Source organism: Bos indicus, chromosome 25, assembly GCF_029378745.1.
Source record: "Bos indicus isolate NIAB-ARS_2022 breed Sahiwal x Tharparkar chromosome 25, NIAB-ARS_B.indTharparkar_mat_pri_1.0, whole genome shotgun sequence".
Classification (NCBI taxonomy): domain Eukaryota; kingdom Metazoa; phylum Chordata; class Mammalia; order Artiodactyla; family Bovidae; genus Bos; species Bos indicus.
Genome location: NC_091784.1, coordinates 26,995,329 through 27,015,646, shown reverse-complemented (window position 1 = coordinate 27,015,646; position 20,318 = coordinate 26,995,329). Strand labels below are relative to the sequence as shown.

The 20,318-nt window shown below is 56.3% G+C and overlaps 2 protein-coding genes and 1 long non-coding RNA gene across 9 annotated transcripts in view; 2 read left to right on the top strand and 1 right to left on the bottom strand.

Moving 5' to 3' along the window:
* Positions 1-3,583: 3,583 nt before the first annotated feature.
* SH2B1 (SH2B adaptor protein 1) lies at positions 3,584-12,358 on the top strand. Of its 6 annotated transcripts, none has more exons than XM_070779866.1 (9): positions 3,584-3,914; positions 6,038-7,062; positions 7,667-7,768; positions 8,014-8,105; positions 8,217-8,392; positions 9,942-10,145; positions 10,331-10,542; positions 10,680-10,851; positions 11,586-12,358. In XM_070779866.1, exons 2-9 carry the CDS (start codon positions 6,127-6,129, stop codon positions 11,960-11,962), a joined length of 2,271 nt encoding a protein of 756 aa, XP_070635967.1. In that variant the 5' UTR covers positions 3,584-3,914; positions 6,038-6,126; the 3' UTR covers positions 11,963-12,358. The 6 variants fall into 6 exon arrangements, with proteins under 6 accessions (XP_070635967.1, XP_070635966.1, XP_070635968.1 ...); XM_070779865.1 differs by lacking the exon at positions 3,584-3,914 and adding an exon at positions 3,992-4,097; XM_070779867.1 differs by lacking the exon at positions 3,584-3,914 and adding an exon at positions 4,200-5,681.
* Positions 12,334-17,476, bottom strand: LOC139179723 (uncharacterized). 2 transcript variants are annotated; one of them, XR_011564059.1, is made up of 5 exons: positions 16,992-17,476; positions 15,407-15,505; positions 14,258-14,383; positions 12,816-12,968; positions 12,334-12,688 (listed from the first exon to the last, which is right to left on the bottom strand). It is a non-coding gene; the product is annotated as an uncharacterized lncRNA (long non-coding RNA). The 2 variants fall into 2 exon arrangements; XR_011564058.1 differs by having other exon boundaries at positions 12,816-12,907.
* Positions 16,401-20,318, top strand: part of ATP2A1 (ATPase sarcoplasmic/endoplasmic reticulum Ca2+ transporting 1) — a 17,391-nt gene continuing 13,473 nt past the window's right edge. The window contains exons 1-5 of the mRNA XM_070779861.1: positions 16,401-16,712; positions 17,075-17,092; positions 17,517-17,599; positions 19,016-19,120; positions 20,016-20,154. Of these exons, the coding sequence (XP_070635962.1) occupies positions 16,595-16,712; positions 17,075-17,092; positions 17,517-17,599; positions 19,016-19,120; positions 20,016-20,154 (463 nt within the window). The 5' untranslated portion in view covers positions 16,401-16,594. The remainder of the gene's footprint in view (positions 16,713-17,074; positions 17,093-17,516; positions 17,600-19,015; positions 19,121-20,015; positions 20,155-20,318) is intronic.

The following is a 20,318-nucleotide window of genomic DNA, read 5'->3' as shown; positions in this document are numbered from 1 at the left end:
TCAACCTAATCTATCCTTCATGGTCACAACTGTCCATTCAGGGTTAGTATTGTGTTTCAGCCCCCACTGGTGACCTGAAGTTCAGTTCCGGCACTTACTGCCCAGAGTTAGCAGAGACCCCACAAGGTAAGGGCTCACTCCACAAGACTGCCCCCACTTCAGATGCCAGCTGCAAGTGGGGTCCCCTGGCCATCTATCCTTCTTGCCAAGCACCTACAGATCCGGGAGTGTCCGTGAGCCCCCTCAGGTTTGATAATTTGCTAGAATTCACAGGGTACAGAAAAGCACTATACTTACATTTTAGTACAATTACGATTATATTTTATAATTAAGGATACGTCAGGAACAGCTAAATGAGGAGCTACATAGGGAGAAGTCCTGGAGGGTCCACATAGACTTGGGGCGTATCACTTTCCCCACACATCAGTGTCTTCACTGACGACAAGCCCCACCGAGCTTCAGTGTCCAAAGTGTTTATTAGGGGTTTCAGTACTTAGGCACAGTGGAGTAAATCACTGCCATGTGACTGAACTCAATCTTCAAGTCCCCTTCCCTCTGGAGATGAAACTGGCTCAAAATCTCAACCCTCTAATCATAAAGTTGGGGCTTCTGCTGACCAGCCCCCAACTTGAAGCTATGTAGAGGCTTGCCATTAGTCATTTCATCAGCAAAAACTCAGGTGTGATCGAAGGGGTTCACAAGTAACACACTTCTGTCACTCAGGAAATTGCAGGAATTTTGAAAGTTCTGTGCTAGGAACCTGCAACAAAGACCAGACAAATTCCTTATTATACAAAAGATGGGCACTGGGTGACCCAAGCTGAGCTGATGAGATGTAGCCCTACTTCACTTGAGCTAGAATTATTGGAAAAGCTATGATCTATCTCTGCTGGGACCGAAGCTAGTAGAATGTAAGCTTGGAACTCTGGTGGCCATCTTGCTCCCTAGGAGGGGGCAATCTGCTTGAGAAGGAAGATAACCCAGAGGAAAGCAGAGCTAAGAGAGCAAGTTCACATGGACCCTGCTTGAGCCTCTGGCTCCTGCCATGCCTCGTGTCATTCTATCTCTGATTTTTTTTTTTTTTTTAGCCATGCCACATGGGATCTTCTATGCCACATGGGGTCTTCCTAGACCAGGGATGGAACCGTGCCCCCTGCAGTGGAAGCACAGAGTCTTAACCGCTGGACTGCCAGGAAAGTCCATACCTCTTACTTTTTAATTCTGTGAACCAACAAACTCCACCTATTTTAGGACCTTAAATGGAGTAGGGGAAGCAGTGGTCCTATTACTTGTAGCTGAAAGCATCCTTAATATTACATCCCCTGTTCCTAAGGAGGAAGAAGTGTTTTGCTTTTCACATTAACAGCTTGCTTAACCTGGGCTCTGGACCCATCCTTCCCCTGGGATGGTAATTGAAACTTCACTCCTTCAATTACCATCCCTTCTACTGGCTCCTTTCTCCTAAGACTTCAGACATAAAATCCAGCTTCCCTCAGGATATAAACAAACAAGCAAACCTTTCCATCCTCTACAGCCCTCCGTATCTCCTTCCCTTTTTGGCCAAACTGTGTAGCACAGCTCTTCACATTCCCACCCCCACTTGTTCACCTTCCATTCATCCCTCAGTCTGCTACCATTGGCTTCTGCTTCCTTCACTTCCCTAAAAATGACTCTCAAAGTCACTAAGCAATCTAAGTCAGTGTTTTCTATAGGAGACGAGAGCAATGCCCAGTCCCATGGAGCCCTTATCATTTGTGTATGAAGTGTTTGCCCAACCACCCCACCCCACCCAATTATGCGCATGCACATGCTCTTATTACCACACCCCCCTGGTCTTTGGTCTGTGGTGTTTTTCATACAATTAGACCTTCTAGATGTTTTTTCTTTTTCTTGAGAACTGTCCTGTCCTCAGGCTACTGGAAGCTTTGCCTTGATGAAGTGCCTGAGAATTGACGTCTCCCAGGGGAAGCCCTAGTTAACCGCTGAAGAATGCTGGTACAGGAAAGGCCCAGCTCCCTTGTTTCTGGATAAATCTGAGTCACAACTTACATCCAGAACTTCCCTGAGGAATCAAGCTGAACTACTCTCACACGTTCTCTGAGATTACACGTTCTCTTGGTTTCCTCTCCTGCCCCTCCCACTCTTTTACTAGTTTCTCCTGGTAGCACTCTAAAAAAAAATCACTGGCACACAAATTCTCATCTCTGGGTGTGCTTCTGGAAAACCTGATCCAAGACATCATCTCGGCACTTTCTACTCTTTTTTTTTTTTTGGCCTGCCCGTTAAATGTGGTTTGTTTCCCAAAATTAAGTTCTAGGCCCTATTCTCTCTACAGGTAATACCAGGACAATCTAATTCATGTCCATGCCTTTAACCACTACTTGTGTCTGATCACGGATCACACTGCTCAGACTGTAGATCTGTCTCTGGTGGACAGCTCCACCTAGTCGTCCTCAGACATCTCTTACACCAATACAGTAAGTCATTAGGCACATGTGACTATTTTAATTAACTAAAAAAACTCTTCAGTTCCTTAGTCACACTAGCCACATTACAAGTGCTCAAAACCCACATGTGGCTGGTGGCTACCATACTAGGCAGTCCTGATAGAGAACATTTCAGTCATTGCACAGTTTATTGGACAGTTTAGACAATATTTCCAAACTTAATTCATCATCACCAGCCCCTTTCTGTATTCCTCACCTTGTCTCTCTTCTGGACAACAATGGGCCAACTACAGAGAAAGGGAGTGTGAACCTGTCAGGGAGGAGCGGGGTGATCACAGAACTAGAGTCCTTTCCACTGACATCTTCTGAATTGGAAAGATGGATGGACAAAGATGGTGACGAAGACCTTAACAAAGGCCACCTGGTGAGCTGATGCTAATTCGGCTAGAGCTGGGGGAGAGATGGGGACTAAGACTGGCTAGGCCAAGACTTTGTGTTTCAGGAATATCAAGTGATCCAAGCCAATCAGCTAAAGTCAGTTCTGGGAATTTTACTGCAAATATCAGAGCAAAAACATGCCCCTGAAAGAGTTGCTAGGCTATTAGGACTTAAGATTGGAGCTATAGAAATCTATTTTGCCACTAAGGGAGGCACGGGGAGAGCTCAGTCTAGAGGTGAACCACAGGTTACTGATATCTTTTGGCCCTTTTATTCAGCTGTTCCTGAATAAACTTGATCCATTCTTTTCAATGGCTTGAGTCCAAAGAGTCCCTTATTGCTTAGGCCAGTGGAGCTGGGTCAATGAGAGATCTGAGTGACTAGGATCTCATCCTGCTCATGATTTCAACTGCCCTCTACACCTTAATACCGTCTCAATTTCTGTATTTGGCCTTGATGTCTCTCCTGAGCTCCAGACTGTGTGTCCAACTGTCTCCTGACGTCCCACAAACACGCCCAAAACTGACCTCATTATTCCTACCGCCCCCACTTCCAGTTCCCAAGCTCAGAGATGGAATCTCCTGGAACATCCAGTACTTTCGTCAAAGAAACCACCAAGGTCGTAAGTTCAGGCTCCGCCTCCTCTCAGGGCCTCATCAAGGTCACCCGCATCTTCCCTCCCCCAGCTCCTTGGGGGCGGTGTCCTCGAACCCCTCAGCGGCCCAGGACGGCGCTCTAGGCTGCGGCGGGCCCTTCAAACAGCCTTCCCAACTCGCTGGTTTCCGGTACCTGGCTCCTCTAGCCTCCGTCAGGCCCCCGAGACTCTACTCCACTAAAGTCCCTTTGCTATGGTTGACAGCTCCCCTTTGTCCCGACTTTCCTCCGGGAGGATGTTCTGGTAGGACCCAACCCCTTCTTATGGCTGCTCCTGCCGATCCTGGTAGGCGCAACTGGAGAAGTCACTGAGCCCTCCGAGACTCACATACTCTCCTCTCTGGAAGGGCTGCACGGAGTGGGAGGATGGCGGAAGTGAGTGTGAAGGTGCCCTTCCTTCTCCCCGCTCTTCTCTATGGTCGCTTCCTACGGTGACGGGAAAAAAGGGGGTCCCGGCGCCTGCGCAGAACCGGGCTGGGAGCTAGTCGCGGAGGGGGGGTGGGGCAGGAGCGGGAGCTGCCGCCGCCGCCGGAGCTAACCGCGGGGACCGAGATGCAGGTGGGACCGGAACCGGAACCCCCCTCTTCAAGTCCCTCTTCCCTCTCCGCGACCCGGCCCCGACGCTTGCGAGGAGCCCTGGGTGGGGGCGGGCGTGGGGGGGTCTAGAGGCAGGAGGGGCGCCCGGCCCCGGAGAGTGCAGCAGACAGGGCTGCTTCCTTGGGGGCTGCGGCCCCGGGGAATGGGCGGGTAGAGGGTGTCCGGGGAGGAGGGTCGGGTCGAAGTGGATTGACCACCGGGTCCGGAGGGTCCGAGCCAGGAGCGGAGCCTGCACCCTCCACCACCCGCCCTTCGGGAAATATCAGAACTGAGCCAAGAGGCAGGTGCAGTGGGAAAATGTATCTGAGTCCCGCTTGACGAAAGAGAAACTGACTCACCAGCTTAGGGCCCGCAGGGTCAGCGGGCCTGAAGGGGGGCTTGGTCTGCCTGTGGTGCAGAGGGTTGGGTGGGCCGGTGTGAGCTGAGGTGGCCTCTGCCTGGAGATTGGGCTCTCTGCTGTGTCTACACCTCTTGGCTCGGTTCCCCCGTGCTCCATGACTCTTTAATCTCCTGGCGTCTTCTCGTTGGTTTGGAATTGCCCCTATGGTTGGAGCCATCTCAGTGTGTAGGGTCCAAGCCAAAGAGAAAGGGGAGGGGGCGCTGACCTGGGTCTGAACAGGAGTCTGGGGTTTGGGGAGATTTGCCTGAACTGCCTTCACCCCCTTCTTGGTGCCAGTCATCTTCAAGTATAACATGGGGGAGGAACACTAACAGAAGAGCCATGGGTTTGTAAATTCCCTGCCCAGCTTTGCCACTTGCTAGTTGTAAGACCTTGGGAAGGCTCTTCCTTTTGCTGATTTCTCTTTGAGAAAATCAGAACCCCATAAAGATAGTAATAACGACTGTCATTTGTTGTGTGCTTACTTTGTGTCAAGCCGGGACACGTCCTGTTTAATTCTCCCAACAGTTCTAGGGCTTAGGGATCATTAGTCCTGTTTTATAAATACGAAAACCAAAGCTCAGAGAGGACGTGTAATTTGTTCAAGATCACCCAGCTAATAAGTGGCAGTGATGGAATTTCATCCTAAGTCTAACTCCAGAGCCTATGGCCTTAACCACCAAGCTAACCAGCCTTTAGGGCACACTCCTCTGTGAGAGAAGAGGAAGGTGAGAAACCCAAGGCCCCAGCTCCCTGTTTTGTTTTACTTTGTGGCCAGCAAAGACTCGCCCAGACCCAGCCCACACTGCTGCTGCCTCTGGGCCCCAGGCTGGAGGGCCACCCAAGAAGTGGGCTCTGGCCCTTCCAAGCCTTCCAAATACAGTGCTTGGTTACTGGGCCCTGGGGTTGGCTTTCATCGGTCTGTCCTTAATGAGCAACCTCCGTCCTCAGTGATGGACCGTGGGAGGCAGGGTCTCTTAAGCTCTGCAGGCCTGGCTCCCTTGCAAGCTGGGGCAGTGAGGGGCAGTGGCTTGAGACTGGCACAGTCAGTGCCTGGGGACGAGGACTATGCAGTGGGAAAAACAGGAGACTTGGAGTTCTGAAACTTTCTGAGCTCCGGGTTCCTCTTTTGTTACAGAGGTTGTTAAAACCTCTCGCAGGGAAAGGTAAGAATGGCAACTGGGAAGCAGGTGATAAATATCAAAGGATCATTTTAGAGAAGGGAGGGAACGTGGAACAGATTCCTGTTTAGAGGAAGGCGCTGTCCAGCGGTCCATCACACCTGGAGCTGAAGCCAGGGAATGTGGATGGGGAGACAGCAGGGGGAGGGGTGCAGGCTAGACATTGGAGTAGGGGGGCGGTTGATTGGCTGGGGCTTGTGGGGCGCAAGGACCTGGGGAAGGGCAGGGAGGCAGTGTGGTGTGTGTTCCAGTTGCACTCTAAGAAGTCTAGACCAGAGGAGGGGGTCTGGCCCCGTCCCACCTCAGCAGTGACTCCATATATGTGCCTCTTCCTTCTGCAGCTGCTGCCGCTCACCCCGTGTCTTCTGGCCGCTTCTCTCTTTGCCGCCCCTCCCCACAGGCTCCCCCTCTCCACCTCCTGGGGGCCATCATGAATGGTGCCCCTTCCCCGGAGGATGGGGCCTCGCCCTCCCCTCCCCCGTTGCCCCCGCCGCCTCCCCCGAGTTGGCGGGAGTTCTGCGAGTCCCACGCCCGGGCGGCCGCCCTGGATTTTGCCCGCCGTTTTCGCCTCTACCTGGCCTCTCACCCCCAGTACGCGGGGCCAGGGGCCGAGGCCGCCTTCTCCCGCCGTTTTGCCGAGCTCTTCCTGCAGCACTTTGAAGCGGAGGTGGCCCGGGCCTCCGGCTCCCTGTCGCCACCCCTCCTGGCTCCTCTGAGTCCTGGTGTGGAGGTCCCGCCACACGACCTGTCCCTTGAGAGCTGCAGGGCGGGCGGGCCCCTGGCTGTGCTGGGCCCTTCTCGCTCATCTGAGGACCTGGCCGGCCCCCTCCCTTCCTCGGTCTCTTCCTCTTCTACAACCTCCTCGAAGCCGAAGCTCAAGAAGCGCTTCTCTCTCCGCTCAGTGGGTCGCTCGGTCCGCGGTTCGGTCCGCGGCATCCTGCAGTGGCGGGGGACCGTTGACCCGCCCTCTCCAGCGGGGCCCCTGGAGACGGCTTCGGGACCCCCGGCTTTAGGTGGGAACAGCAACTCCAACTCCTCTGGCGGGGCTGGGACTGTCAGCAGGGGACTGGTCAGCGACGGGACATCCCCCGGGGACAGATGGACTCACCGTTTTGAGAGGCTGAGACTCAGTCGGGGAGGGGGGGCCTTGAAGGATGGTGCAGGCGTGGTGCAGCGGGAAGAGCTGCTGAGTTTCATGGGGGCTGAAGAGGCTGCCCCTGATCCCGCCGGAGTGGGCCGGGGAGGAGGGGCAGCGGGGCCTACCTCAGGGGGAGGGGGACAGCCTCAGTGGCAGAAGTGTCGCTTGCTGCTTCGAAGTGAAGGAGAAGGAGGAGGAAGTCGGCTGGAGTTCTTCGTACCCCCCAAGGTGAGGCCCAGCAGAGGTGGAGTGGCTGGGAGCAAGCGGTTGAGCAACCAGGGTGGTGGCTTGGCCCGTATACCGAGCTATGCTTATTTGTTTTGTTGTTTTTTTAAATAATTTGTATTTATTTATTTGGCTGTGCTGGGTCTTCGTTGCTGCGTGGACTTTTCTCTAGATGCAGCAAATGGGGGCTACTTTCGTGGTTTGCAGGCTTCTCACTGCGGTGGCTTTTCTCGTTGAGGAGCACGTGGCTCTCGAGCGCTCCGGCTTCCATAGTGTCGGCTCGCGGGCTCTATAGAGCACAGACTCAGTAGCTGTGGCGCACAGACTTAGTTGTCCCGCAGCATGTGGGGTCTTCCTGGACTAGGGATCAAACCTGTGTCTCCTGCACTGGCAGGCAGATTCTTTACCACTGAGCCACCCGGGAGGGCCTGGGTTTTTTAAAGCTAGCTCCTGACTCTGGATTAGTCGCTGTGGGCACGACAGAGAAAGCAGTGTTACTTGTCTAACTCCCTTTGGGTGTGGAAGGAAGGCTGAATCTCTCTGCAGGGAGGGGTACGATTGTCTCTCCGCACCAACAGTCTGGGTCTTGTTCTCTCTCGTGACCTAGGCATCTCGGCCTCGACTGAGCATTCCCTGCTCCACCATCACCGACGTGCGGACAACCACAGCCCTGGAGATGCCTGACCGGGAGAACACCTTTGTGGTTAAGGTAGGAGGCCTGGGCTCCCTGCCCTCTTGGAGCACTCAAGTTAGAGAGAAAGCTCTTTTCGGACATTGAAGCAAGGGATACACATGCAAGGAAGGGCACAGATGCCAGGTGCCTTGAGAATGTGTCCCCAGGGCGGCGGCTTTTCTGGGAGGGGGGTGAGCAGGAGGATGTCCTTGCTCCTGTTAGGGTTGCATTAGGGCCTTGAGACCTGGAAGTGGCCTGTGGGCCTCCTCTCATCCCCATAGGTGGAAGGCCCCTCGGAGTACATCCTGGAGACAGCTGATGCGCTACATGTGAAGGCCTGGGTGTCTGACATCCAAGAATGCCTGAGCCCGGGGTGAGGAGCCCGACTTCTGTCACTGAGGGGCCCAGGGGTGGGGGTGGGGAGCAGCTGTCCGCCTCTCCGAGGTGACTTGTCCTCCCAGCACCGTTTTCCCTGTCTCTGCAGACCCTACCCTGCTACCAGTCCCCGCCCCATGACCCTCCCCCTGGCCCCTGGGACCTCCTTCCTGACAAGGGAGAACACAGACAGCCTGGAGCCGCCCTGCCTGAACCACTTGGAGAGTCTGCCCAGCCAGGGCCTGCTGCTGGGACCCAGTGAGAGCAGCGACCGCCTTTCTCAGGGTAAGGCTGGGGCCTCAGAGAGCCAAGGACCCTGGGACCTGCCATGCAAGCCCCCCAGCTGGGAGGCCCGGGCCCTGGCCTCTCCAGGCTCCGCTGTGCACCTCAGCTGCCACCCACCAAACATTTGACTTTTGTCCCTGAACAGGCCCAGCCACGGTTTACCAGTTGGAACCATCATCATCACTGCCCCGACCCAAGCCCCAAGCCAGCCCTTCTCCAGCATTCTATCCCCGCCCCTTCACCTTCTCCATAAGCCTTGTGCTGGCCACCACTCTGGCCGGAGATAGTGGTTCTCTTCTCAAGCTCGCAGAACACTGTGTACATCTTTGTTGTGTTCTTACTCTGACCTCCACGCATATGTTGATGGTACTAGGATTTCTCTTGAGTCCCAACTTCTAAACACACGTACGCTGCCCGCACACATAAACACAAAAAGACGTGTCTACCTGGCCCCAGCTCACCTTTCTAGACTCCACTACACTCTTCTGATTCCCCATTCCGAGCTCCAGTTTCACTGTGCCTTGCACACAGCCTGAGTAAAGAAATGTATTAAAGAATTTAGGGACCAGAATGGGCTTTACCAGGTCTTCAGTTCTGATCGCCTCATTTCTCAGGCAGCTAAGAGCAGAGAGGAGAAATGGCTTTTCTGCGGTCATCCGAGGATCACTGACAAAGACAAAGGCTATGCCAGCTTGTTCCTGAGCCGCAGCGCCCTGCACCCCACATATTCCTGTTCTCTGAGCACTAATATGTAGGACGCGCCTGTAGGCTCCTGCCTGCTGCTCAGCAGACACTCAGGAACTCCTAGTACCTCCTCGACCCTGTGCTAGGCTCTGGGTGGGATGAGGAGCTCAGATCTGAGTTGACATCCCTCCTAAAAAGCAGGGCTTCGACCTGGTGAGCCTGAACAGCACCAGCAGGAGGCCTTGGGAACTCGGGAGGAAGAGAATCAGGGAAGGTGGGCTAGATGAGGAATTCTGCACAGAGGAGGAGAAAAGAACATGGCTTGGAGAAAGGAGATGGTGCAAGCCGAGACCTGAGATGGGGAGAGCCCTGGACATCTGAAAAAGTTAGGTGGGGTAATTGGGCTAAATCAGAGGACACAGGAATACAGGATAACATGAAGATCAGGTTGGTTAGGTTGACAGAATTCACAGGAGAATCTTTGATGCCACTGAGAGTTGAGGGCTTTGTCCTGTAGACAAAGTACCTATTTTTAATGTGAAAATACTTGAGGGGTTCTACCCCCCAATTCTGCAACTATAGAGTTGCTGTAATTTCAACTGTTGATTCAGAAGAGATGTGGGCACATTTGGATTCTAAGACCTTGTTGGAATCATTGCAGCCCTTTCAGCAGTGTGTGAAGCATAAGTTAGGAGCCACCGATGAGAACCATCAGGCTCAGTGCCTGAAGAAGGAGCCAGCATTTCGGCCGGCTGATGCCAGTGCCCACAGGGTAGCCTGGCCGCTGGGGAAGTGGGTCCGGCAGACCAGCCCTCCCAAAAAGAAGCTTCAAGTTCTCAGTTTTGCTCTCCCCTTTTTCTTCCAGGGGCCTACGGAGGCCTGTCAGACCGCCCCTCAGCATCCATCTCCCCCAGTTCTGCCTCCATCGCCGCCTCCCATTTTGACTCAATGGAACTGCTTCCCCCAGAGTTGCCCCCCCGGATCCCTATTGAAGAGGGTCCCCCAGCAGGGACCGTTCATCCCCTCGCAGCCCCTTATCCACCCCTGGACACTCCAGAAACAGCCACAGGTACCAGAGGTGTGAGTGTGTGTCTGCTTCCAGGCCTGGTGCCCAGCTGCCTGAAACTCTTGTCTTGGGATCCTCAGGGGTCCGACCTGGGGGGCTTGGGAGTGACCCCTGAGGGAAGAGCAAGGCTTCTCTGTGGGATCGGGGTGGCTTCCCTGACACCCGGTTTCTTTCCCTCTTTCCTGAAGGGTCCTTACTGTTCCAAGGCGAGCCAGAGGGAGGCGAGGGGGACCAGCCCCTCTCAGGGTATCCTTGGTTCCATGGGATGCTTTCTCGACTCAAGGCCGCCCAGCTAGTGCTGGCTGGAGGCACTGGCTCCCACGGGGTTTTCCTGGTACGTCAGAGTGAGACAAGGCGGGGTGAATATGTCCTCACTTTCAACTTCCAGGGCAAGGCCAAGGTGAGTGCCTGAGGAGGAGGCTCCATTGCAGGCAGCGGGCCTGCGGGTCTAGTCGGGGAATGCTGCCATCGGGGAAGGAGGGTTCTATGACTGGTAGGGCTCAGGCTCCCGTTTTATCCCGCTCGTCCCACCCTCAGCACCTGCGTCTCTCGCTGAATGAGGAAGGTCAGTGCCGGGTCCAGCACCTGTGGTTCCAGTCCATCTTTGATATGCTCGAGCATTTCCGGATGCACCCCATCCCCCTGGAGTCTGGAGGCTCCAGTGACGTTGTCCTTGTCAGCTATGTCGTGTCCTCCCAGCGACAGCAGGGTGAGCAGAGCAGGTCTGCAGGGGAGGAGGTGCCCGTGCACCCAAGAAGTGAGGAGGTGTGTGTGCCAGCGAGACGGGGTGGGGGGCCCGAGGAGGAGAGCGGGGGCAGAGGAGATGCCTGTGTGTTGGGTCTCTCGGGGGAAAGGAGCCCATGGGGACGTAGGAAGGCAGCAGGCTCCATGCTGGAGCTGGGAGGAAGTGGAGAGCTGGGTTTCGCGCATTCCCATTCCATCGGCCCGTCTGTTCCATCATCTGTCTGTCTCCTAGACGCGTCCTCCCTGGCCTTGTCTCTGCCCTCCATCACAGCCTTGCCTTGGGCCTGCCCTTCTTGGGGGTGCTCGGTCTGATCCCCCTCCCTCCTCCCTTGATGTCTGATGTCCCTGTCTGATCTCTCCCTTTTCCCCACCCCCAATGTCCCATCTGTCCCCACGTTGCCCCTCCCCTACCCCCCCAGGCCGGGAGCAGGCCGGGAGCCATGCAGGGGTGTGCGAGGGAGATCGATGCTACCCCGATGCCTCCTCCACCCTCATGCCCTTCGGAGCGAGTGACTGTGTGTAAGTGTGGTCCTCTCACCGCCGCCCATGATCCATCTTCCATGGATGGGGGGATTGCTCAGGAGACGGGATCTGGGGGAGATAGCACATGGCTCCGGGGAGGGGATGAGCGAAGGGGAGGCTGCTCCAAGACCTTGCCTCCCTCCACCATCAGTCTGTCTTCTTACCGTTCCTATCCAGAACCGAGCACCTCCCATGACCCACCCCAGCCCCCTGAACCCCCTTCATGGACAGATCCCCCACATCCTGGGGCAGAAGAGGCGTCGGGGGCGCCAGAAGTGGCGGCAGCAGCAGCCGCAGCAGCCAAAGAGAGGCAAGAGAAAGAGAAAGCGGGCAGTGGAGGGATCCAGGAAGAGCTGGTCCCCGTGGTTGAGCTGGTCCCCGTGGTTGAATTGGAAGAGGCCGTAGCCCCAGGCACGGAGGCCCAGGGAGGCGCTGGATCTGCTGGGGCCCCGGGGGTGACCCTGATGGTGCAGCTCCAGCAGTTACCACTAGGGGGCGACGGAGAAGAAGGGGGCCATCCCAGAGCCATAAATAACCAGTACTCCTTTGTGTGAGACACCCTACCCCACCTTCTCTCTTCTTGCTCCCCAGCCCACAGTTGGTGAGATTGGGGCTGGGCCGAGACACAGAGGAGCGGTGGGAATCCCCTCCCCACATGCTTCCTGACCCTTGACGGCCAAGGGCATGTATGTTGGTACAAAAAGTTTCAAAAGCCCTAACTCCCCAGTTCATACACTACAGGTGCCCCATCCCCTGGGCAGGGGATTCAGGCTCCATTACCTCCCTACGGGGCTCTATGGCCAGCCCCACCCCTGGGGGCCATTTCCCCATTAACCACCCCTCAGCCCGAGGAAGGGTGAGGGGGAAGGGCTGTCAGTTATATTAAGGTGGTTGTTCTTGTTGTTTTAAACAAAATGGAGAAGCATAACTAAATAAAAGGGTTTATCTCAGTTCCATTGTGATGGCTGTGGCCAGTGTTTGCAGTGGGGGGCTGGGACAGGCGGGTCAGGAAGGTAGCCCACTCTGTTGCCAACTTCAGAGCTGAGAGGCCAGAGGTCTGGGTCAGCTTGAATCCCTGTTGCTCCCAGACCTGAGCTTTTGGCCCATTGCTCCCCGGGGGGCTGTCCTGTTTCTTGAGGGTTAAGTGCGGAGCCAAATCATGCTTCTCGGGGTCTCCAGCCAAGTTAACTTGATGGGACAGGGCCGTGTACAGCAGGATCGATGATTTCCAATCAGTTCAGACCTTCCTACTCTGAATTCTTCAGTTAAGGCTTCTTACCCTGGGGAGAAAGCAGGTCAGGAGAGATTGTGAGGGGCTGGGCTAGGGGCACGGTGGCTGTGTTGGGAGAGATTGAATGTGGCCACCACAGCCTAGCTGCAGAGAGCCCCAGGGGCAGGCTGACTCACCTCTCTTCTCAGAGCCAAGCTGGAAAGCTGAAGGCTGGATGATAAAGAGCGCTGGCTTCACTCTGGCCTTTGCTTCTCATTTGTGGTGTGTCCTGGGCAAAGTGTAACCTCTTTAGGCCTCAGTAGCCTCATCGGTAAAATGGGAAGGTTCATCTAGGTTGAAGCCACTGACATGATTTACTTGGCCTGAATGATGTTTCCGTTGGAATTTCACATAAAAGTTCAGATCACTGGTTCCTCCCCAAAGTCAGAAGATCCAGCCTCATGTGGTACCCGCCTTCCACATCTGCTCCATGCCCACCAGCCCACTTTACTCCCAGGAGGCGCCTAGCTGGGCCTGTGAGTGTTTGAATTTGTGACATCTCCCTCTCCTCCCTGTACCCCTCCCCCCATAGCACCCAGGCTCTACTCTCTGGACTGAATTGCAGCTGTGCTCTCCTCCAACTGAGGGCACCCCTGGGCTTCCCAGCTCTGCAGGTGCCAACAAGGAGGAGCCGGGTTCTGAAGAATCCCACCTGTTCTGTTGGCCCTCTCCCTCCCCCACCTCCATCTGGCTGGGCCCCTTCCCATTCTGCCTCCTACTTCCCCTCCCGGGCAGTGTGGAGGCTCCACGCTCACGCCCCTCAGCCTCTGCCCCCACCTCCAGGAGGCCCTACCCATGCTCATGACCTTGCTATTCTGGGCCTTGCGTCCTGTTGGGAGATGGACAGGAGACAGCTGGGCTCACGGGCCACCCAGCCTGGGGGCTCGCTGGGGGAAGCTCTCCTGGTTTGGTCTCATCCCTGGGGCTCCCCCAAACCTGGGCCTCAGGAGCCTGGGGATAGAATTGGCCTTGTAGAGGGAGGGGGATGGATTGGGGATCTGGATGCTGTGTTCTCAGAGAGGTGGCGAGAGAAGGCTGTGGCGCCCCAGGGTAAGCAGGAGCTCATCGTCTCCTAATCTAGCAGCAACTGGTGCTGCGAGGCTCCCCCTCCCCGCCCCCAACCCTGCCACCCTTCAGGGCCTCGCCTTCTGAAGGTGAGTGGGCGAAGAGTACCAGGACCCCCTCATTCCCCCTCCCCCACCCCCCCAAGATGTGTATGTCTTGGCTGGAGGAGCCTAAGAGACTTTCTCTCTAAGCTTGTCTACGGATGTTTCGGCCGAAGTTCCGAACTGATGGGGAATGGCCAGGCTGTGCTTCAGTGGTCCCTCAGAAGTCCACCATTCCCATTCTCAGCTCCAGCCCTCAGGATGGGATGAACACCTTCCAACTCTGGGCCTGGAGACCCTGGCATAGTGGTGTGTGTGTGTGTGCGGGGGGTGCTCCAAAAGAGCATGCGCCTCCATCCCCGTTCACACCCAGCCTCCCTGACGGTGATCTTTTTGCAGCTCTTGGCTGGTGGCTTTCCCTTCCTGGCTGCCATTTCCTCTCTGGGAAGTTGGGGGAGGCAGAAATGAATCACCTTAAAGGGCCTCGTTGGCAGCGGTGCCCTGCAAAGCCTGCGTCCTTCCTCAGCCTCATGGTCTGAGGCCCTTGAAGCCACGATCTGTCCAGTCTTCCCCTTCTCCTTGTTTGGGCATTCCTGTTCCTTTAAGACAGTGCCCCTGTCACTCCTCCAGGTGGTGGCGGGGACAGGCCAGCCAGCACCGAAAGGCTTGATATTGGCCTAAGAAGGTGGGTGCTTGCCCAGGTGGGGGTGCCTGGTGATGTGACCCCCAACACGCATACCCCCTTGTCTGAGCCCCCCAAACTCCCCCAGGTCACCACAGGATTCTGCTTCAGGGAGGGTTATTGGACCCATGAAATGGGGGAGGCAGGGAGCACCGTGTCCTTAAGCCACCCGAGAGGCCACCCTCCCCCCAAGTGCAGGCAGAAGAAAGGATGAGCTGGTGGGGGCGGCTAGATCCTGCAGTGCCATCCACCCCTGCTGGCCTACCCACCCCCAAAAGTGGGGCTCCCCTTTCCTTTGCCCCACTGTCTGCTTGGGAACTTGGGCGCCAGACAGGGAAGCAACCGTGAGAACCCTTGCAGCGGTCCATGTGCCTCACTGTGCACTTAGGAAACTGAGCCCCAGACAGAAGGACTTGAGGCCAGGGCTGCTTCCACGAGGCTGCTGCTTCACCTCACTGACCTCGCACCGTTCTCTCACGGAACCTTCCTCGTCTCTGCCCCCGTTTCCTCCCCTGCCCACGCCCCACGCCACCCTCTGTCTGCTCCTCCCGCCGCTACCCTAGTAGTGACCAACAGACGCCCCTATCCCAGAGCAGGGGTGGGGGTGGGGGGTTCGGAGCAGCTGCTTCTCTGAGGAAGCTGACACCGAGGCCAGCCGCTCAGCAACAGCTTGTGGCTTTGCACCCAGCTCTGGGCCCCCACCCACCTGGCTGCCGCCTGCCAGCTCCCTGCTGTCCGCTTTCCCCACTGCTCCTCAGACTTCCCTCTGACCCTGGAAGCCTGGTCTCTAGTCCCCCAGCTCTGTCTGTCCTTATTTCCCCTAGACCTGTTCCCATCAATCTGCCTGCGTCCATTCTCTGCGTCTGGAGCCTCTGCTTCCCCAGCCCCTGCCTTTGATGCCCCTTCCCTCGTGCCTCTGCCCACGGGGTATGCCCAGCGCCTGAGCACACAGTTCCATCTTCACTCCCCTTGAGCACAGCTCCTTCGGGGCCAGGGTGGAGTGCAGACCACATGCCATCCAGGGTCTGCCATGTAAACCCTGTGGATTGAAGAGAGCACAGAGTGGGACGAGGTGACCCTCATTCCGTGACTTGGGGTGACCCCTGCCCCCATTCTGAAACTTTGATCCCTCTCTGTCTGCCATCAGCACATTCTGTAGGCTCTTGGGTTTCCGGGCTGCCTGGGTATCCCATTTTCTTGGGGGGGGGATTCCCTCTCAAGGATGGGGGGGCCCTGAAGGCTCTGTTCCCAGAGGTTGAGTTAGAGCCATGGGAGGGGGGCGGTTTAGGGGAGAGACAAGCAGTCCTGGCTCTGCTCACCAGGACCTGGACACTAAATCCCTTGTTGATGGCTGCAGCAACCCCTCCCTAGGGTAGGGTTACCATCTTCTGCCCTGTCCCCTTGACCCTCTCCCCTCCCTGCTTCCCCTTGTCCCTCTAGAGCCACTTCCTCTTGCCCCCAAAGGATGTTCTCCCCCTTTTCAGCCCCCTGAGGGCTGGGTATCTCTGCTGCCATTTCAACAAACTCAGTAAGGAAGGATGAGACTGCAGCAGTAGTAGGTTCAGGGTGGATGAGATGGGAAGGGGGTTCGAGGAAAGGGAATAGAGAGAAGGGGGCTGAAGGGAAAACTGGAAGGGGTGACTCTGGAATAAGAAATTCAGTGCAGCTCAAGAAGTTGGGGCAATTGGGGAAGGGCTCAGCAGCAGAAGACAGAAATTGAGGTCTCTCCCTGCCCCCCTTCCCTAGAGCTGGGGCCACCTTAGCTTCCCTCATGAGTGACATCTCAGGCTGCAGCCCCACTGTTCCCCCTCGTCAGCAGAAATATCTCTCTCTTCTGACCCCTCCTGCTAGAGTCCCTGCCAGCCAATCCCTGGTCTGAGGGAGGGGGGAGCCTGGCCCCCCCCACTCCCTCATAAGGACCAGCTGGGGGCTGGGGGGGTGGCTGGCTGCTGTAAGTAGAACGGGGGTCAGAGCTTCGTGGAGGGAAGAATAACCTGGGGGGGGGAAGGAAAGAAAAAGGAAGAAACCCAGACAAACAGGCAGGTGGACACACTGAGGAAGGCCCCCGACGTGTGAGAACCCCCCCAGAAGGAACACACCGCCCCCTGGCCCCCAGGAAGGGAGCACCATGGAGGCTGCGCACTCCAAGACCACAGAAGAATGTTTGGCCTATTTTGGGGTGAGCGAAACTACAGGCCTCACCCCGGACCAAGTTAAGCGGCATCTGGAGAAATATGGCCATAATGGTAAGTGTTCCCTGGAGGAAAAGGCTGGTAATGCCCTCCTACATCCCCACAACATACACTCACAGACACACACACACAGGCTCACTTACACACACTGACACACACACACACTGAAGCCTCTCCCTCCAGGGTATCTTAGGGAAGAGGCAAGACCTGGTCACTTGAGGGCAAGGGAGGGGAGGATACTGAGAAAGCAGGATCCCTGAGTCCCTGAGTTTTGGGAAGTTTTTTGGGACAACCTCAGTGAACCTCAGTTTTTTCGTGGCCTGATTCTCTTACCTTAGCCACAAAGTCCTGGTTGTGGGTGGCATTAGACTGAGTGCCAAATGAATAATGTCCTTTTCTTCTTTTTCCCCGGGCAGAGCTCCCTGCTGAGGAGGGTAAGTTACTGGAAGCCCTGAGCTCTCATAAATGACACCTCCTTCCCTCTGGGCCCCACTCCCTTCTCCCTGTCCTCTCCTTCCAATTCCCGGGGGAAATGTTCCTCCTCAAAGGTTAGAGTCTGGCTGGGGGCAGAAGTTTCCAGGCACGTTCTCCTTGAGGCATCCAATCCTTGAACAACTGCCCACCACTTTGAGGAGCCTGTTTCTGGACTTCGGGCCAGCTCCCTCAGCCCTTTTCTCAGTACCAAATGGCCTGCCCGTCACCTTAGACCCTTCCTGCTCCAGGCTGGACCCCAGCCTGCACCTGGAGTCCCTGCATTCATCCGTTAGACCTTAACACCGCCGCCCCCCCCCCCCCCCCCCCCCCCCCCCCCCCCCCCCGCCCCGCACTTCCCTCCCCTCCCCTTGCCTCTGCCCTCAGGGAAGTCCCTGTGGGAGCTGGTGTTAGAGCAGTTTGAAGACCTCCTGGTGCGGATCCTTCTCCTGGCCGCCTGCATTTCCTTTGTAAGTGTGTTGCGCGGTGGTGGGGGGAGGGGGGTGCATCTAGGGGCTAGCCTGGGCTGTAGATTGGGGGGATCTGGAGAATCTGCTCGTGGGCAACCCCAAATCAGCGGCTCCTTTGGTCCAAGCCCTCAGCATCCTGTCCTACAGACTAGAACTGAGGGAGTGGGATGACGCTGACTTGCATACTCCTCTGTCCTCCCCCACACCCCGCAGGCAGGTTTTATTTTAAGCTTTAAGGATGTTCTCAGCCAAAACACTGAAGCTAAGCCGCCCCCGGAGCTTCAAGGGCTCCGAGGGCTCGGGTTACCCCCCCAGCGCCGGGCTCCGGGGCTCAGACACTACTGCTGTTCCCAGGCCACTGCGGCTCCCAGCATGCCCCGGGGCTCACACAGGGCTCCGCCAATCCCCGAGCGTCCAGAAGCTCCTGCCCCTCCCTCCTGACGCTGATTGGTCGAGACAGAGACTCCCTCCTAGAGGCGGGAAAGAGCTGCTGGTGCGAGGGGGACTCCAAAGGCTCCCAAAGGCCCAGACCCCTTACCTGTCCCTGGGCCTCGCCTCCCTGCTCCCCCTATCAGCGCTGGAACTCCCGGGACCCCCTTCCTCGTCCACTTGACCTGACCCTCCCCTTCCCCCTCAACCTCAGGGCTGCCCCCACTCCCTCTCAAGGGCCTGCCTCTGCTCCTGCCCTGGAGCTTCCTTGCGCACACACCAGCCTAGCAGTCCCGCCTGCATTTTGGACTTCCTTCCTTAACATCGTAGTCCTCCTGGAAGACAGGACTCTGGAGGCAAAAGCGTCTCCTTGTCCCCTGGTCTCTGTGGTAGAGGCCTCGCGGGCCCTTGAGTACTAGCTGGCAGAACCTCACTTCTCCCTTCTCAGATTTGCTCCTTGACATTTGCCTGGGGCTGTTGCCTGGCAGTGGCAACAGCTGGGGTGGGGTGTGTACAGGAGGCCCCGTAACACTATCCCCTCCTCCTGCTCCCTCATGAAATTGGAGCTTCCCTGCCTCGGGCTGTGGGGGAGGGCTGTGGGTGGGCAGGGCGCCTGCGAGGACCACAGGGTTTTTTCTATCGGGTTTTGGCTCCCGTGGGATGGATGTGGCTTGGGGGTAGTTGGCCTGGGTGTCCCCTGAGCTTCGTTTACAAGCCAGCAACTTGGTCAGGGAAACCTGAAAGCATTCCCAGTTAATCCCCGAGCTGTGCATGTCTGTGCCCGCCTGTTCTCGCTGAATAACAGCAGTGGCTGCGCTTGTGTGAGTTAAAGGAGTGGACCGTGTAGGCACTTAAAGGGATGTGGGGCTGCAGTGCCTCCGTGATGCCCCGCCCCCTTTGCTCCTGCACGTGTTCTCATCTCTGTCTGCTCCCCTTAACCACCTGAGGGGCTTTATTATCTGTTGATCTCCTTCCCTTGCTCCCCAGGTGCTGGCCTGGTTTGAGGAAGGCGAAGAGACTGTCACCGCCTTTGTTGAACCCTTTGTCATCCTCTTGATCCTCATTGCCAATGCCATCGTGGGGGTTTGGCAGGTTAGCTTTGACCCCACCCCCCCATTCCTTCACATCCTGACACTGGACCTGAGGCCAGCCTCCCTCCCTGTCTCCTCCTCCTCCATCACTTACCCTGGGCTTGCCTAGTATCTGGTCCTTTTGCCCAGTTCAGGAGACTTGGTATTCCCACTTTCACTTGCTGGTTGTTCAACCCTGGGCAGATGCCTTCATCTCTCTGAGTCTCAATTTCCTCATCCATAAAATGGGACTCATAATCCTGTCCCTTGAGTTGTGGTGAAATTTAACAAGATGATGAGTGTGAAAGTACCCAGCCCTGTGTCTGGCATGTAGGAAGATTTCAGTAAATGCTCATTTGATATCCTTCTTCCTCTTGCTTTCTCCCACCCTCTGCTTTTCCTATCCCCTGCTTCCTGATTTTCTTTGATTCTCCTTCTTTCTCTTCCCAAAACCCCTGTAGTAGTAGTAGCAGTGTTAGTTGCTTAGTCGTGTCCAACTCTTTGCGACCCTATGGACTGTAGCCCTTCAGGCTCCTCTGTCCATGGAATTCTCCAGGCAAGAATACCAGAGTAGGTAGCCATTCCCTTCTCCAGGGGATCTTCCCAACCAGGGATCAAACCCACATTGCAGGCAGATTCTTTATTGTCTGAGCCACCAGGAAAGGCCTTAAACCCCCTCACCTATTCTCAGCTATGGGTGACGGTATCCTCACTCATCGTGTGAAGTTTGTCTGCTCCCCTGGGCCAGGAGCCAGGACCACATAACCTGCCTCCTCTGTGATGCCCCAACTTCCCCCACGACTCTGGCCCCTGCTCCTCCATCTCTACCCCACCCCATCCTCCTTGATCGGTCCCTTCTCACTCCACTACCTTCCTTTCTCTGCTGACCCTCCTCTCCTCAACCCTATTCCCCCCAGGAGCGGAATGCAGAGAATGCCATCGAGGCTCTGAAGGAATATGAACCCGAGATGGGGAAGGTCTACCGGGCTGACCGCAAGTCAGTACAAAGGATCAAAGCTCGGGATATTGTTCCTGGAGACATCGTGGAGGTGGCTGGTGAGTGATGGGAACGAGTGGTCCAGGATGGGTTTTGAGGCCAAGAAGATGTGTGTGGGGAGGGTGGGGGCTGCTCAGCCCCGATCCCGTGTCCAGGAGGTAGCCAGGATGATGTCTGGTAGTCTCGGCTTCTCCTTCTCAGACTCCTCGGGGGTCACTCCAGG